The sequence below is a fragment of the Megalobrama amblycephala genome, linkage group LG21, assembly GCF_018812025.1.
Source record: "Megalobrama amblycephala isolate DHTTF-2021 linkage group LG21, ASM1881202v1, whole genome shotgun sequence".
In the NCBI taxonomy this organism is placed as follows: domain Eukaryota; kingdom Metazoa; phylum Chordata; class Actinopteri; order Cypriniformes; family Xenocyprididae; genus Megalobrama; species Megalobrama amblycephala.
Genome location: NC_063064.1, coordinates 32,686,714 through 32,703,641, shown reverse-complemented (window position 1 = coordinate 32,703,641; position 16,928 = coordinate 32,686,714). Strand labels below are relative to the sequence as shown.

General features: G+C 34.2%; 2 protein-coding genes across 4 annotated transcripts in view; both read left to right on the top strand.

Moving 5' to 3' along the window:
- Window positions 1–4,557: 4,557 nt before the first annotated feature.
- On the top strand, window positions 4,558–9,174 carry LOC125256246 (GTPase IMAP family member 8-like). Of its 2 annotated transcripts, none has more exons than XM_048172072.1 (6): window positions 4,558–4,738; window positions 4,831–4,881; window positions 5,462–6,130; window positions 7,836–8,606; window positions 8,701–8,805; window positions 8,896–9,174. In XM_048172072.1, the coding sequence occupies exons 2-6, from the start codon at window positions 4,863–4,865 to the stop codon at window positions 9,030–9,032; spliced, it is 1,701 nt and encodes a 566-aa protein (XP_048028029.1). In that variant the 5' UTR covers window positions 4,558–4,738; window positions 4,831–4,862; the 3' UTR covers window positions 9,033–9,174. The 2 variants fall into 2 exon arrangements, with proteins under 2 accessions (XP_048028029.1, XP_048028028.1); XM_048172071.1 differs by having other exon boundaries at window positions 4,560–4,738; window positions 7,833–8,606.
- A 2,357-nt stretch (window positions 9,175–11,531) lies between these two features.
- Window positions 11,532–16,928, top strand: part of tdrd3 (tudor domain containing 3) — a 31,354-nt gene continuing 25,957 nt past the window's right edge. For both annotated transcript variants that reach the window (XM_048172070.1, XM_048172069.1), the window contains exons 1-4: window positions 11,532–11,725; window positions 15,179–15,269; window positions 15,460–15,525; window positions 16,462–16,622. In XM_048172070.1, coding sequence (XP_048028027.1) covers window positions 11,688–11,725; window positions 15,179–15,269; window positions 15,460–15,525; window positions 16,462–16,622 — 356 coding nt within the window. In that variant the 5' untranslated portion in view covers window positions 11,532–11,687. The remainder of the gene's footprint in view (window positions 11,726–15,178; window positions 15,270–15,459; window positions 15,526–16,461; window positions 16,623–16,928) is intronic.

Genomic DNA, 16,928 nt, shown 5'->3' with positions numbered 1-16,928 from the left:
TTTATTAGGACTGGACGATACGACGATATATATAACATTGATATAAGTGATTACTCGGATTTAAACCTACCTATATTGTAGTTATATAAAATATGAAGTCAGATTTGCTTTATGTATTTCCCCAGCGTCGAAATCAGGCACATATAAATGTCAGGAAACACGATTCCTGGCTGCATGTCAATATCCATGGATTAGGTTTCTTTGACATGTCATAAGAAACACTTGAGCCCAACCTTTAGTGTAATCGTTTTACTCGTGTTTTCGCAGTTTCCTCTATTAAATCCAGTCATTGAGCAGCTTCTTTTGCCACTCAGTCCAGCTGAGGAAGCGCGTTCCGGCGGGAAAGTGACGTCAATGGCTGCATAGAGCAACGGCTCTGGGAACACCCTCACAGCAGCGTTTACTAGGTTTTTGTAATTTGATGCAAAGGTAATATAATACTAAGAATAGTGTTATAAATGTACATACGTTTTTTAAAAAATGAAAACATAAAAAACTTTGCAGGATTTACGATATTGATGACCGTTAAAACCAAAACGCGTCATCACAGTCCGTGAAAAGTGTCTATTTGAGCAGAAGAAACTTCTTTAAAAAAAAACGTTTGATTGGTGGTATATATATTTTATTTATAATATATATTTTGGTGTATATTATTATTATTATTATTACTAGTATTTGCCTAAAAATTTAAAAAGCATGTCACTGAATTAATTACAATAAAATAATTATAATTATATAATTATACATAAACATGGATGTTGTTATAAAAATGTAAACTGTAGATTTTAAAGCTTTTACTTTTGTGTTACACTAATGTTTACGTCAGCGCCGCTCCACTTTGACCTCTGAAGTGTCAGAAGTTTGCGCGTGACGTCATCTGTCTTTGTCCAGCAGCAGGAGCCGCTAACGCTGTGGAACTGAATCCCGAATAACACAGAATGGGAAGCCAGCGATATTCCAGACAGTGATTCCTTACAGACTCCTCAGTATATGTGAAGATGTGCGATCTATATATATATATATATATATATATATATATATTGGTAAAAATTATTTTATTAATTATTAGGCTTAAATGAAAATATCATCACAGTGAGACTTGGTAACCACAGGTAAAACCATACATGGTCACTCACTACCACTGTCAAATGATATTATATTATGATATGTTATAGGCAGGGACGTGCACAGACATGACTGCACCAAGGAGAGGGACATACAAACCCAATTCCAAAAAAGTTGGGACACTGTACAAATTGTGAATAAAAAAGGAATGCAATCATTTACAAATGTCATAAACTTATATTTTATTCACAATCGAATATAGATAACATATCAAATGTTGAAAGTGAGACATTTTGAAATGTCATGCCAAATATTGGCTCATTTTGGATTTCATGAGAGCTACACATTCCAAAAAAGTTGGGACAGGTAGCAATAAGAGGCCGGAAAAATTAAATGTACATATAAGGAACAGCTGGAGGACCAATTTGCAACTTATTAGGTCAATTGGCAACATGATTGGGTATAAAAAGAGCCTCTCAGAGTGGCAGTGTCTCTCAGAAGTCAAGATGGGCAGAGGATCACCAATTCCCCCAATGCTGCGGCCAAAAATAGTGGAGCAATATCAGAAAGGAGTTTCTCAGAGAAAAATTGCAAAGAGTTTGAAGTTATTATTATCTACAGTGCATAATATCATCCAAAGATTCAGAGAATCTGGAACAATCTCTGTGCGTAAGGGTCAAGGCCGGAAAACCATACTGGATGCCCGTGATCTTCGGGCCCTTAGACGGCACTGCATCACATACAGGAATGCTACTGTAATGGAAATCACAACATGGGCTCAGGAATACTTCCAGAAAACATTGTTGGTGAACACAATCCACCGTGCCATTCGCTGTTGCCGGCTAAAACTCTATAGGTCAAAAAAGAAGCCATATCTAAACATGATCCAGAAGCGCAGGCGTTTTCTCTGGGCCAAGGCTCATTTAAAATGGACTGTGGCAAAGTGGAAAACTGTTCTGTGGTCAGACGAATCAAAATTTGAAGTTCTTTTTGGAATACTGGGACGCCATGTCACCCGGACTAAAGAGGACAAGGACAACCCAAGTTGTTATCAGCGCTCAGTTCAGAAGCCTGCATCTCTGATGGTATGGGGTTGCATGAGTGTGTGTGGCATGGGCAGCTTACACATCTGGAAAGGCACCATCAATGCTGAAAGGTATATCCAAGTTCTAGAACAACATATGCTCCCATCCAGACGTTGTCTCTTTCAGGGAAGACCTTGCATTTTCCAACATGACAATGCCAGACCACATACTGCATCAATTACAACATCATGGCTGCGTAGAAGAAGGATCCGGGTACTGAAATGGCCAGCCTGCAGTCCAGATCTTTCACCCATAGAAAACATTTGGCGCATCATAAAGAGGAAGATGCAACAAAGAAGACCTAAGACAGTTGAGCAACTAGAAGCCTGTTTTAGACAAGAATGGAACAACATTCCTATTCCTAAACTTGAGCAACTTGTCTCCTCAGTCCCCAGACGTTTGCAGACTGTTATAAAAAGAAGAGGGGATGCCACACAGTGGTAAACATGGCCATGTCCCCACTTTTTTGAGATGTGTTGATGCCATGAAATTTAAAATCAACTTATTTTCCCCTTAAAATGATACATTTTCTCAGTTTAAACATTTGATATGTCATCTATGTTGTATTCTGAATAAAATATTGAAATTTGAAACTTCCACATCATTGCATTCTGTTTTTATTCACAATTTGTACAGTGTCCCAACTTTTTTGGAATCGGGTTTGTAGTTTCACTAATATTTTGTTTATTTTGCACAAATGAATAAATCATTTTAATTATTTTGGTGTCATTTGGAATACTTCTTTCATGTTGTGGACAATTTTAAGATTGTGGTCCGTTTTTGCTTCCATGTCTTTTACTCTAATGGAAAGAAAACTTAACCCTAACCCTACACATTTAGATGGTGTTTGTTTTAAAGGATTAGTTCACTTTCAAATTAAAATTTCCTGATAATTTACTCACCTCCATGTCATCCAAGATGTTCATGTCTTTCTCTCTTCAGTCGAAAAGAAATTAAGGTTTTTGATGAAAACATTCCAGGATTTTTCTCCATATAGTGGACTTCACTGGAGCCCAAATGGTTGAAGGTCAAAATTACAGTTTACAGTGATCCCAGACGAGAAATAAGAGTCTTATCTAGAGAAACCATCGCTCATTTTCTAAATTTTTTTTTTACATTTTATACATTTTAACCATAAATGCTCATCTTGAACTAGCTCTCTTCTTCTTCTTCTCTATTAGAATTTCAGCAGTGTAGATGATGCTAAGTGTATTACTGCCCTCCACAGGTCAAAGTTTGAACTTAATTGTGTATGTGTATTGTGTTAAATATGTAGTATGCTAGTGCAAGTATATAACAATTAGTTCAAACTTTACTCACCCCCATGTCAACGCCAAAGTCAAAGTGATATGACTGTAATCATAAGAAATAACAGGTAGACAAGACTTTTTTTTTCATTTATACATGATTCTACATCTTGAGTGATCTCAAATCACTTTTTCGTACTTTTAAAAGACTTTTTGGGCTCCATTAAAGACATTTAAAAGAAAACTAGATTTAATATTTAATCTATTATTCTATTATTTAATCTATTATTCAATTATTAGATCTAATCTAATAATTGAAAGCTGAAATATAAAGTAAATAAGTGAAATGTGCTGTTCATTACTAAGCAAATGTGGCATTTATGGTGTGAATTTTCAAGAGAATGTTTGAATGTTGGCTTGATAGCCTCTGAAAGTATCAGTTTTTCACAATTTTGAGCTTTAGAGTGAAAAATTACCAAGCATTAAATCATCTATTTTTGTCTAATATTGTAGTTAAGCTATATAATGTAAATAAAGTACTTTAAGCTCAAACTGAAATTGAGAATGAGGAACAGATAACTATAAAGACAACCTGTTTAAAAAGAAGATTGCAAAATTATGGACATTTTCATCTGGGTTTAGAAAGTCGTGTCCAAATGAATGCAAGTTTTTACGTATGTTGTGTGTTGTAATGCAGTTTAGCAGCATTCATAACCCGTCACATGTGGAAGAGTCGAGCGGGAATGTGATTCTGTGTTGAGATATGCAACATGACTGTAAATGATCCAAAGAAACACAGTCTCATGCTGGTAAGTAAAATTCAAGGAGGATTTGTGAACTCATACTCTAGGTTTAAGAAGATTGTAATAAAAAAAGAAACCTTTAATCCATGGTTTCTGGTTAAACTATTACCTAAAAATGATTTAGTTGTCAGTTAAACCAAATATAAGGTTCTATCAGAAGTTGATGAGGAAAAACTATACAGAACTACAGTATACATGTTCTGAGACTGAATGATTAATGGGATAATGGATAGATTAAAGATCACACCATTTCACTGATTCAAAGAGTAAACAAATACATTTCACTGTATATTCTGTAGCGCTGTATATTCTGAAAACTATAAGTGACCTTTCCATGTCATTTTAATAGTTAATTAATATATAGGCACACGTTCATATAGATATCTACAGGTCTGTCAAGTTATCTTCCATTCAGATCACCAGTCCATCTTAGACTAGACAAGCCTGATATTCTGGTTTCATGTGGATAGATAGGGAGTTTATAGAAACTTGTTTCATTTCGCATAAGAATCTCGAGCTGAAGTCTTGTTTTCATCCTGTGTGTATTGAGTACATATTTACTTTTTAAAATGGCTTTTGTGTGATTTTATTAGTTTTATCTCACTATGGTTTGATTTTCTTTCCTTCCAGGTTTTTGTTTTGGAAAACAAAACAGAAGGGGTATGGAAAAGATGGAACAAGGTAAAGTTTGCTGGCAGTTTGTTGAGCTGTCAACTTATCATTTGCTTTGTATTGATATAAACCATCTAAATGCATGTAAATGAAACTGTTTAGTCCTTTACCTTGTTCTCTACATCTACGAACATACCTAAATGTATAGAGTTAGGCACACTCTTTCATAGCTTTTATTTTCTAGTTGGTTACCAGGTTTTTATATCACTCTGGAAACTTTGTGGTTTAGCAAGCTGGATTTAAAGCTGTAGACACGACTGCGCAATGTGTCTAGAAAGTAAGAAAGACTACAGGAAATCTGATCTTACTGTTTAAATGCATTTCCAAAATCAGATTTAATTGGCTTTTTAAACCACATTTGGACAGTTTGTTGGTTTGTAAACATTTTTTTAGTGTGTATTATTTATTTGAAACAAAGATGTTTACAATGCACTTTCTAAAGTGAATCCATAACTTGCATCAAAACGCAATGAGTCGCACTCAAAAAATAAAAAAATTGAGGTTTTGATACTTTAATGTTGCTACTAAAATAATCAATAACAATAATAATCAGTTGACTTTTCAACATCCTCATGTTTTTTTCTGACAGGACTAAGAGCTGTTGTTCTGGGGTGGCAGAAATCTGATAAAGCCTCAGTGATAAACAGCATTTTAGGTGATGAAGTTGAGTCTGACAAACATTTTGTGAAGTCTGTGAGAAGAGATGGTGAAGCGAATGGAAGGAAGATAACTCTGATTAACACTCCATGCTGGTGGCAGATATTTGGTTTGCAGGATTCTCCAGAGGTCGTCAAACAGGAGCTGGTTTGCAGTGTCTTCAAGTGTCCACCGGGACCTCATGTGTTTCTGCTGGTCATTAACCTCAGTTTGCCTTTCACTGAAGAAAACAGACTCAGCATTGAGAAGCACTTTAGTCTGTTTGGTGAGAGGATCTGGAGACACACTATAGTGCTCTTTACACGAGCCGATTCACTGAAGGACAGAAACATTGAGCAGCACATAAAGAATCAAGATCTGCAGCAGATCATACAGAGATGTGGACAAAGATATCACATCTTTGATTTCAAAAACAAAAGTGTTGGAGTCAAAGACCTGCTTGACAAGATTGATGATGTTGTGGCAACCAACAGTGGCAAGCATTTTGAAACACATGATGACATGCTGCTGGAGATAAAGATAAAGAGAGATGAAAACGAAGATAATGCAAAAGCCAGACAAAAAATGTTGCAGGACAAAAGAAAACTGCTGAATGAATCAAGTAAGTAATGCATAGAAATGTGCAGTACTAGTTAAATGTTTGAATACATTTGACTGGATTTATGTTTCTCATGAACATTTTGACATAACTTCAAATTAGTTTTGTAGACAAATATTAATTGAGTACAAATCTATTTATTAACAAAACTAAAGTTGTTTTTAAAAGTGTAGTTTAAAAAAAAAAAAAAAAAATGGAGATGGAACGTGTGTTGATGAGCACTTGATGATGCTTCAAAAAATTTAATAATTTTTTTTAAGTTGGTTGAAATTACGTTTACGCATTTCTCAGATGCTTTTACCCAAACCGACTTGCATTGCATTCAATGTGTACATTTTATCAGTTCATGCATTCACTGGGAATCAATAACTCGACTTTGGTGTTGCTAGCTAAATTGTAGGAGTTTATACAAATGAATTTGTGTATCATGTTCAGTCATTACATCATTTTCAGACTTCCATTTTTGTTATTTAAGAGTTGATCATCATAATTAGGGGCCAAGCACCAACGGTGCGTAGGCACCTATTGTATCTGTTGGCGTTCTTTTTATTTTCGATTCTTCTTCTTCTTCTTCTTCTTCTTCTTCTTCTTCTTCTTCCGCTCTTGAAGTCTATGGCAGCCCATAGAACCGCTTGCGGGAAAGTTGTGAAATTTGGCACACAGTTAGAGGACAGTCTGACCTTTGTCCATAGCAAATTTGAAGTCTCTAACTCAATCCCTCTAGCGCCACCAGCTGTCCAAAGTTGCACTTATGTTTATGCTAATAACTTTTGAACCGTAAGGGCTAGAAACAACATTTTTTTCCCTCTGATTCCTTGGGTCAAGCACCCTATGACGTAATTTTCCGTCATGAAAATTTTTCCGCCATTTTGAATTTTCTGAAAAACCTACTTTTTCAAACTCCTCCTAGGCCGTTACTTCGATTTTCATGAAAATTGAACCAGATCATCTTCAGACCATGCTGACAAAAAGTTATGGAATTCAAGTCGTCGACTCAAACCGTTTTCGAAAAACATGCGAACGGTACGTGTGACGGTACATGTCATCACAAGCATGACCTGAGGCATCATGCAGTGTTTCGGCGCAGCGCCACCTACTGGTGCGGAGATATGAAAAATGGCTATTTTTGCTTATAACTTCTGATGGCTTTGTCCAAAAATCATCGTTACGAAACTCGTTATGTCTTTGGCACCATGTCCTTACAATACTCAAAAAGTTTTGGTGCAGTTATAACAAGTTATAACAAAATTTACAAAAATGCTAATAACTTTTGACAATATTAACCAATTGTAATGAAACTGGTCTCGGTAGATTCCTTGGGTCGTGCTGAGAACATAGATATCAAATTTGACGTAGTAAACTTCCTGTCCGCCATATTGTTTTTTTTTTTTTAAAACTACTTTTTCGAACTCCTCCTACACCGTTGCTCTGATTTTCATCAAAATCGAACCATATCATCTTCAGGTCTTTAATTGCTCACTGTTGCAGTTGGTCTGATGCTCACAGCCGCTTATTGTGCCGTTTTTGTGCTTGGCCCCGTAATTGCTGCTTGCAGCTATATTTTTTTTACTATTATTGGACTTACACATAGAAAATAACCAGAATAAAGAATGAGTAGATTTCAAGAATGAGAACTTTTTAAAACATGTAAATAAGTACACTTTTAAGCCTAATTAAATCCTGACATTTTTATATTTTTTTCAAGAAGCTGTGGCTCCTCTCTCAGAAATAAGGATTGTACTGCTTGGTTGGATCCTTTCTGGGAAGAGTTCAACCATACACACTATCTTTAATGATGTAAAGGTTGAAAAAGGAGACACAGAAAAGTGCCCAATATATTCAAATCATGGCAGAAAAATAACTGTGCTGGACACTCCAGGCTGCTGGAAGTATTTCTCGCCTAAATTCAACCCAAAGTTTCTGCAGGCTGCAATCCTGGAGAGCATCGGCCAATCACAACATATGCAATTCCCTCATGCTATAATCTTGGTGATTCCTGTTGATACTGCATTCAAGAATGAACAGAAATGTATCATTAAAGAGTATATGGCCATTCTTGGAAAAGACGTGTGGAAACACACCATAGTTCTGTTCACATGGGGCGACAGGATTCCAGATGTTTCAATCGAGCAGCACATTGAGAGTGAAGGTGACGCCCTCCAGTGGCTGATTGAGAAATGCAGGAACAGATATCATGTCTTTGACAACACAAACAAGAACAGAACTCAAGTCACAGAGCTGCTCCAGAAGATCGATGAGATGGTGACAGAAAACAGTCTGTTCTGTCTCAAAAGTCAATGTGCTGCAGAAGTGAATGTCCACGAGACGGATACACAACAAGACGAGGAAAGAAATCTGAACACTGACCAGTTACTGAAACTGATGTACCAGGAGATGAAAAACAGGCGTAAAGAGATCAAAAGGAAGCTAGGGATGGACAAAGCCAAAAGTTTTGATAGCATGGAAGGCCCTCCAGAATGTAAACTGGCGATTCTGTTTAATACTCATATTTATCTGCAAGCAGCAGAGGAACATGTTAAATTAACTCGTTCTGTGTCATCGTCCTCTTTCAGTGTCTGCCGATGAGAAAATCATGGAGAAGATAAGAAGAGAAGGAAGCAGATGGGAAGCAATTATAATGGATAGCGTCTTGAACATTCAGAATCCTGAAGCATCATGTGAGTTATTAGCTTTACATGAAATACAGTATTTAAAGCAATTTCATATATATCCTGGTAAAATTAATATTCTCTGCATCCCCCATACAGATGAAAATTTACTTGCAAAAAATGTGTTGGGCTGGTTTCAAAAATATGAGGACTACAGCCAATCTGAAACATCAGGATGTGAAACAAGCTCTGAATTCTCTGACCTTCTGGAGACATCTGATTTCAGAGACATCTGATTTCAGAGACAACACACACGTCAAAACTTTAGTGTGAAAATGATGCATGGCAGTAAAAAAAGAAAACTATTTCTTACTCTGTTTATTACTCTGCTTAATTTTTTTTACATAAACATATACACTGAATAAACGTTTATGCATATATGGGACTTTTAATTATAAACAATCCAGAATTAAAGCTGTACTCTTATTTTATAATGTCAGTTTGTCTGCTGCTCATTTAAAAAAATGGAGATAAAATATGCACTCTTCAGCAGCAGATTGTTTGAAACTGCTTCTAATAATGAAGCTCAATTAGACAACTGACACTGTAATTAATATCTTCTAAAAAACTACTTTGTGAACTCGGGTGTGAATGATATATAAGCATAAAATAGACTATATATACTTTATGTAGTTTCATACATTTTAGAATGCTGGTGAAACATCTGCTATAATAAAATGATATTTGCTTTCATGTGTTCAGTTTATTTTATCAGAATCCACAGCTACTTCGGAATTTCCATCAAAGAAAAATTCATTACATTTATTCGACAATAAGTTTAATACATTTTTTTTACAACATTTTTAAGCATAGTATTGTTGATTTTCAGTGCTTATGGCTTTTGGCGATGTTAAGGTCTTTTAAAAAATTAAAAAGTTTTTTTTTTAATTTGTCATATTTTTAATATGATTTTAATCAATTTTTAATATTATATTTTTAATCATATTTAAAAGTTTCTTTTAAAATACCTTGTGGCTCCAAAGATAAATTTATTCATCTTTCACATTTCAATAATTTTAGTCACATTGGTGTAAACTGGAAGGTTACACTCCGTCTACACCAGGCATGTCTACATGGACGTGTGCCACTACTGACAACAGGACAAATGCATTTGGAACGTTTGTTTTAATGTGTCCAAAGACATGCTGGTGTGTAAAAAATAAATAATAAAAAAGATTAAACCAATTAAAGAAATAAACAAATACATTTAAAATAATAATGGGAAATAATAAATTGAAAAAAATGTTTGATTTAAATAAGCCCACAAAAATATTGGAATAAAATAACAACTGTAAAATATAAAAATAAATAACTTTTGATTTAAATAATAAATATAACAGTACAGTACTACAGAAAATGCAAAACTCACATTGTTGACACATTTATAATATTTATTTTCCGCAGTATGATTTGGGTCTTTATACTAGAAATACACTGTCCTCCAAAAGTTTGGAAACACCCCTGGAAAAGTGTGGTTTTGGACGATATCAGCATAAATCCTTATCATTTTTTGGTGCAAATACATTAAAGTAACTTGACATTATCATTGAAGACCAGCAATAATAATTTTTATTTTGATTACATAATAATGGCAATATATACATGGGTTTGTAACAGATTTTTGGGTCAGAACCCAGTTTAGGTCAGATAGCTGCTAATGCTGGATATTTTGAGGAATCGAAAATTTAAGTTTTTTCTATGTATAAACTGTTTATATAATAAAATATGTTTTTGTAGTTTGTGTTGTCCCTTATCAGTGCAAAATTATCACAAATTAAAAAGGATTCATGCCAATATTGTCCAAAACCCCACTTTTCTAGGGCGTTTCCATACTTTTGGAGGGCAGTGTGTATCATTTAGGTTTTAGTATAGGGGTCCCTTTCATGAGGATGATCATATTTGGAGGTCCGTGGCATATTAAAGATATGTAGAGTGAATACAGGTTGTTTGGGACACACAAGTCATCTCAATGGCAAAAAGTGTCCCAATCTCCCTGTATTCACCCCTATACATAAACATAATATAAGCCTACTTAATTACAATAATATAATTATACATAAACATGAATGTTGTTATAAAAATGTAAACTGTAGATTTTAAAGCTTTTGATCTGGAAGACCGACAGCAAATCATAGCATCGTTTTTTTTTTATTTTTTATTTTTTTATTTTTTATGCTTTATTCAGTAAAAAGCAGAAATTCAATAAAAACATACATTACAAAACAAAAATAACAATAGTACAAAAAAATATATAAAATTTGAAAAATAAAATAAAAAATAAAGACAGATAATACAAGGATAAATAAATATATACACAGTGTATTGAAATCAAATGCATATCTCTAATAACAAAATAAACACAAAGATTCTTAAAATGATAGAATTTCAAGGCCTTACAGCAGTCTTTTTTTGCTTTGGTGTTCCTTACACCCTCCAATGATTTAAGATAATGACAATGCTCAAATTTAAAATGTATTAAACTAGGTGTATTTTTTGTCCATCGACATTTATGAATATGATATTTCCCTAAAATAATAAACAAATTAAGAACAAAACAAATTTTCTTTTCTAAAGGCTTGTCGTAAAAAAATAAAATATTGTTGTCCTCCAGATTAATGTAATTTCCAGAGATCTCCTTAAAAAAGACCTCAAAATCACACCAGAACAATTTAAAAATCATAGCATCGTTACTTTTGTGTTACACTAATGTTTACGTCAGCGCCGCTCCACTTTGACCTCTGAAGTGTCAGAAGTTTGCGCGTGACGTCATCTGTCTTTGTCCAGCAGCAGGAGCCGCTAACGCTGTGGAACTGAATCCCGAATAACACAGAATGGGAAGCCAGCGATATTCCAGACAGTGATTCCTTACAGACTCATCAGTATATGTGAAGATGTGCGATCTGAGCTCAGCGCTCATTAGAGAGGGCTGGTGAGTCACTACTGAGTGCTAACGGCTAATGTGTTTAGCATGCTAATGATGCTAACTCTTGTTTACATTCATTTAGTCTCTCCGTTTGACTTTTATTGTGGCTTTATAAGTTAATTTAACAGCGTATAGTTTATATCACTTAATTAGTGTATTTCTTTGTCTCCGGCTTTTCGTCTGTTGGGTGCAGATAGCGATTAAATCATTAGCACGATATTCAACATTTGCTATCAGTAGATTATTAATAAATATATTATATATATGTCATGTCTGAAGTTTTAATAATCAGCTGCTGAGTTTTCTAATTAATACCCTTTTAATCAGTCTGGACTGTCATGTCAAGTTTCACAATCTCCATTAATTAAACGACTTAAGAACAATTAACAGCATCTTTCAGTGTTTGAAGAGTTGATATTTATTCATTTATGTGTGTTCAGATCTTGAGTTTAGTTCCTTTAGATCTCACACTTGATTGTGAATGAGTGTTATATTGAAGGTCTATGATATCCAGTGCTAATACCATGGTACTTTGATGCATTGGTGTTTACTCATTGCATATACATTACTATGGTAAAACTCAAAGATATGTATTGTGATTGAAATCTACAGATGCAAATAGATAAAGTGCAATAAAATAACATATGATAAAATGACATATGATGATGTACATGTCATCTGGATTATGTAATCCTATTCCAAAAATGTAGTACTTGTATAATTAGATTATATTATGTTTTAAAATGCTTATAATCAGATTACCGTTTCTGTTATGAATTACATGATTACTTGTTGTTGATGGAAAATGTTTTCTTTCTCTTTGTATTTTATTTTATTTTATTTTAAATATCAATATGGTATATAATAATTCCATTGAAATCTAATAAGTGAAAAACGAGTTCTGTTATGATTTAAAAGTAATCAAAAAGTTGTCAGAATTAGGGTTGCAACAGGGTGAAAAGTTTCTGGAAACTTAACAGGAATTTAATGGAATTAATTGGAAATTTTTGGAAAATGTATATAAATTTATATTAAAAAAAAAAAAAAAAATATATATATATATATATATATATATATATATATATATATATATATATATACAGGGAGTGCAGAATTATTAGGCAAGTTGATTTTCTGATCATATTTTTTTCCCAAGCACATTTTACCAATTCCAATCCACATCAATCTTAATAACTACTATTAATATTGTTTTTAATCATTTATAAGTGATATATAATTGTTCATGAAGGCTGGAAATGAAAAATGCCTTATATTCAGGTGTGCAGAATTATTAGGCAAGTTTTCTTTTACAGGCAAAATGAGCCAAAAAAGAGATTTAACTCAGACTGAAAAGTCAAAAATTATTAAATACTCATGAGAAGGACGCAATACTAATGCAATACTAGAAATTGCAAAGTTAAAGCATGACCAAGGGACAGCAAAATGCTCATTGGGTCAGCGGGGTCAGACAAAAACAGGTGGAAAAGAAAAGACACGTTAACTGCAAAATAATTAAGAATTAAGTGTGAAACCATCAGGAACCCTTTAGTCTCCAGCGCCACCATTTTCCAGAACTGCAACCTACCTGGAGTCTCCAGAAGTGCAAGGTGTTAGGATCTCAGAGACTTAGGTTAGCTAAAGAATCCTAAAAAATGACCCGCACTTGATAAGAATCACAAGCTGAAGTGTTATAAAATACATGAAGACTGGGTTTTATAGGGCTTATAAACAGACAGCTTGAGAGTGACTCCTGAAGGACCAGCACCACATCCTCTTGTACCACTGTTTGAAGAATTTATCTTCCAGAATCTGGCAGTAAGTTTTGGAAGATCATTTTAGTCCATCTCTGCAAGACAGACATTTCAGGATAAGAGATGGACTAAAGGTGAACTCAAACACCTTACTGCCAGGTTCTGGATAAATTCTTCAAACAGTGGTACAAGAGGATGTGGTGCTGGTCCTTCAGGAGTCACTCTCAATCTGTCTGTCTATAAGCCCTATTAAAACCCAGTCTTCATGTATTTTATAACACTTCAGCTTGTGATTCTTATCAAGTGCAGGTCATTTTTTAGGATTCTTTAGCTAACCTAAGTCTCTGAGATCCTAACACCTTGCACTTCTGGAGACTCCAGGTAGGTTGCAGTTCTGGAAAATGGTGGCGCTGGAGACTAAAGGGTTCCTGATGGTTTCACACTTAATTCTTCACCTTAATTCTTAATTATTTTGCAGTTAACATGTGTCTTTTCTTTTCCACCTGTTTTTGTCTGACCCCGCTGACCCAATGAGCATTTTGCTGTCCCTTGGTCATGCTTTAACTTTGCAATTTCTAGTATTGCATTAGTATTGCGTCCTTCTCATGAGTATTTAATAATTTTTGACTTTTCAGTCTGAGTTAAATCTCTTTTTTGGCTCATTTTGCCTGTAAAAGAAAACTTGCCTAATAATTCTGCACACCTGAATATAAGGCATTTTTCATTTCCAGCCTTCATGAACAATTATATAACACTTATAAATGATTAAAAACAATATTAATAGTAGTTATTAAGATTGATGTGGATTGGAATTGGTAAAATGTGCTTGGGAAAAAAATATGATCAGAAAATCAACTTGCCTAATAATTCTGCACTCCCTGTATATATATATATATATAACATAAATATAAACATATATAACATATATAAAAATATAAACATTTTGTTTGGTCATAATAACATGAAATAACAGTTATTTATTTTTTGCATCCAGCTAATTCTAATTTAGTAAATATATAAAATAAATATATTTTTATTGTAGCAATTGTTATTTATATCACTGTCGCATGATCCTTCAGAAATCATTCTAATATGCTGATTTGATACTGAATTATCAATGTTAGAAACAGTTGTGCTGCTTAATATTTTTTTGAAATCTGTGATACTTTTTTCAGGATTCTTTGATGAATAAAAAGTTAAAAAGAACAGCATTTATTCAAAATACAAATCTTTAATATCACTTTTTATCAGTTTCACTCATCCTTGATGAATAAAAGTATTAATTTCTTTCAAAACAAAAGAAAGAGAGAAAAATTACTGACCCCAAAACTTTGAATATTGTTACAAAAGATTTCTATTTTAAATACATTTTTTACTTTTTATTCATCAAAGAATCCTAGGTTATAAAAAATATTAAGCAGAATAACTGTTTCCAACATTGATAATTAAGTATCAAATCATCATATTAGAATGATTTCTGAAGGATCATGTGACACTGAAGACTGGAGTAACGATGCTGAAAATTCAGCTTTGATCACAGGAATAAATTACATTATAATGCATATTAAAATAGAAAACCATCATTTTAAATTGTAATAATTCCCAAGAAAATTCCCAGAATTTTGAAACCCTAGTCAGAATACAGTTTGGGAGTCCGTTGCATTTGCACAACAACACTTCTGCTCTAAATCGACACTTCTCCTCACAGGTACCTTACAGATGAAGGAATAGACGAGTGTAAAAGTTCTTCAGAGAAGGAGAAAACATCATTGACTGACATCATCCAAGTAGCGTTAAATGTAAGTGCTTTTACCTTTACCTCGTTTCCTATTATATTTGACATTTATATTCAAAAGTATCACATTTATAAACCAGTTTCTCACTCATGTAATCTGTCTTTGTCTATTTGTGATCATGTGGATTCGGCTCTCCATAGAAGCCGCCACACCTTGATTAACAACACAAATAATACTATTATATAATCCACAGAATGATCTGAGACCCATAGGAAAGAGCTTTCTGCCGGCGGACATCAACAGTGGCCGAATAGAAAAGGTATTAAAGTTAACTGACTTGACTTATGTTGATCTTTAGAATATTTATAGGATTTTGCCATTGGATTTAAAGGATCAGTTCACTTCTGAATGGAAATTTTCCTGATAATTTATACACCCCCATGTCATGTCTTTCATTTCATTTCTTCAGTTGAAAAGGTTTTTGAGGAAAACATTCCAGGATTTTTCTCCATATAGTGGACTTCAATGGAGCCCAGAGGGTTGAAGGTCAAAATGTCAGTTTCAGTGCAGCTTCAAAGAGCTCTACATGATCCCAGACGAGGAATAAGAGTCTTATCTAGAGAAACCATCGGACATTTTCTAAAGAAAATAAACATTATATACTATATACTCATCTTAAACTGCTCTGTGATGCGCCACGCATGACGTAATCATGTTGGAAAGGTCACGCATGACTCTTATTCCTCGTCTGGGATCATGTAGAGCTCTTTGAAGCTGCACTGAAACTGACATTTGGACCTTCAACCCTAGTGAAGTCCACTATATGGAGAAAAATCCTGGAATGTTTTCCATAAAAACCTTAATTTCTTTTTGACTGAAGAAAGAAAGACATGAACATCTTGGATGACACGGGGGTGAGTAAATTATCAGGAAAATTTCATTCAGAAGTGAACTAATCCTTTAAGCTGAAATCCAAAATAATGCATGCACTTGCTAATGCTGCCCACAAGATGGCGCTGTTATTAAAGAGAACATTAGCAGGACGCAGTGGGAGAATAGATGTTAGAGCAGAGGTGAATAAAAGGTAAAATAACATTTGTTTGTCCAAAAGGACATGATGTTAATGCTAAATAATGACTGTGATCTGGTTTCTGAGAGCTGCGTTTTTCCTCTAACAACAATTTAAACCCATTTGATGCATTACATCCATTTTAGTTTAGTGTGTTTATGATACAAAATCGTCTTTCTCCCACAGTTGGAGGGTCCGTGTGTCCTTCAGGTGCAGAAGATTCGTAATGTGGCCGCTCCCAAAGACCACGAGGAGTCGCAGGCATCGCCCAGAATGCTGCGAGTGCAGATGACGGACGGACACACCTTGTGCACTGGCCTTGAGTTTAAACATCTGTCCAAAATCAGGTAAAGCCCGTGTGTCTATGGATCTTTGCACCTTTCTTTCGTCACTTTCTAATGAATCCTTGCTGAATAAAAGTATTTAAAAGAAATTAAACGTCTAGTGTGTAGTGCATACTGCTTATTATTTAAAAGTAGTGTGTGAAACAGTATGCGGCATGCAGCGATTAAACAGTACGCTGCGTTGTTGTTACATGACCTCATTATGTTGCATGTTTAATTCAGCGAGTGGCGTCGTTATCATCTCGTAAATTAATACTGTTATATTGCATTTTTTATTTAAAGTTGTGTAAATGTGTCTCTTGGAACCTG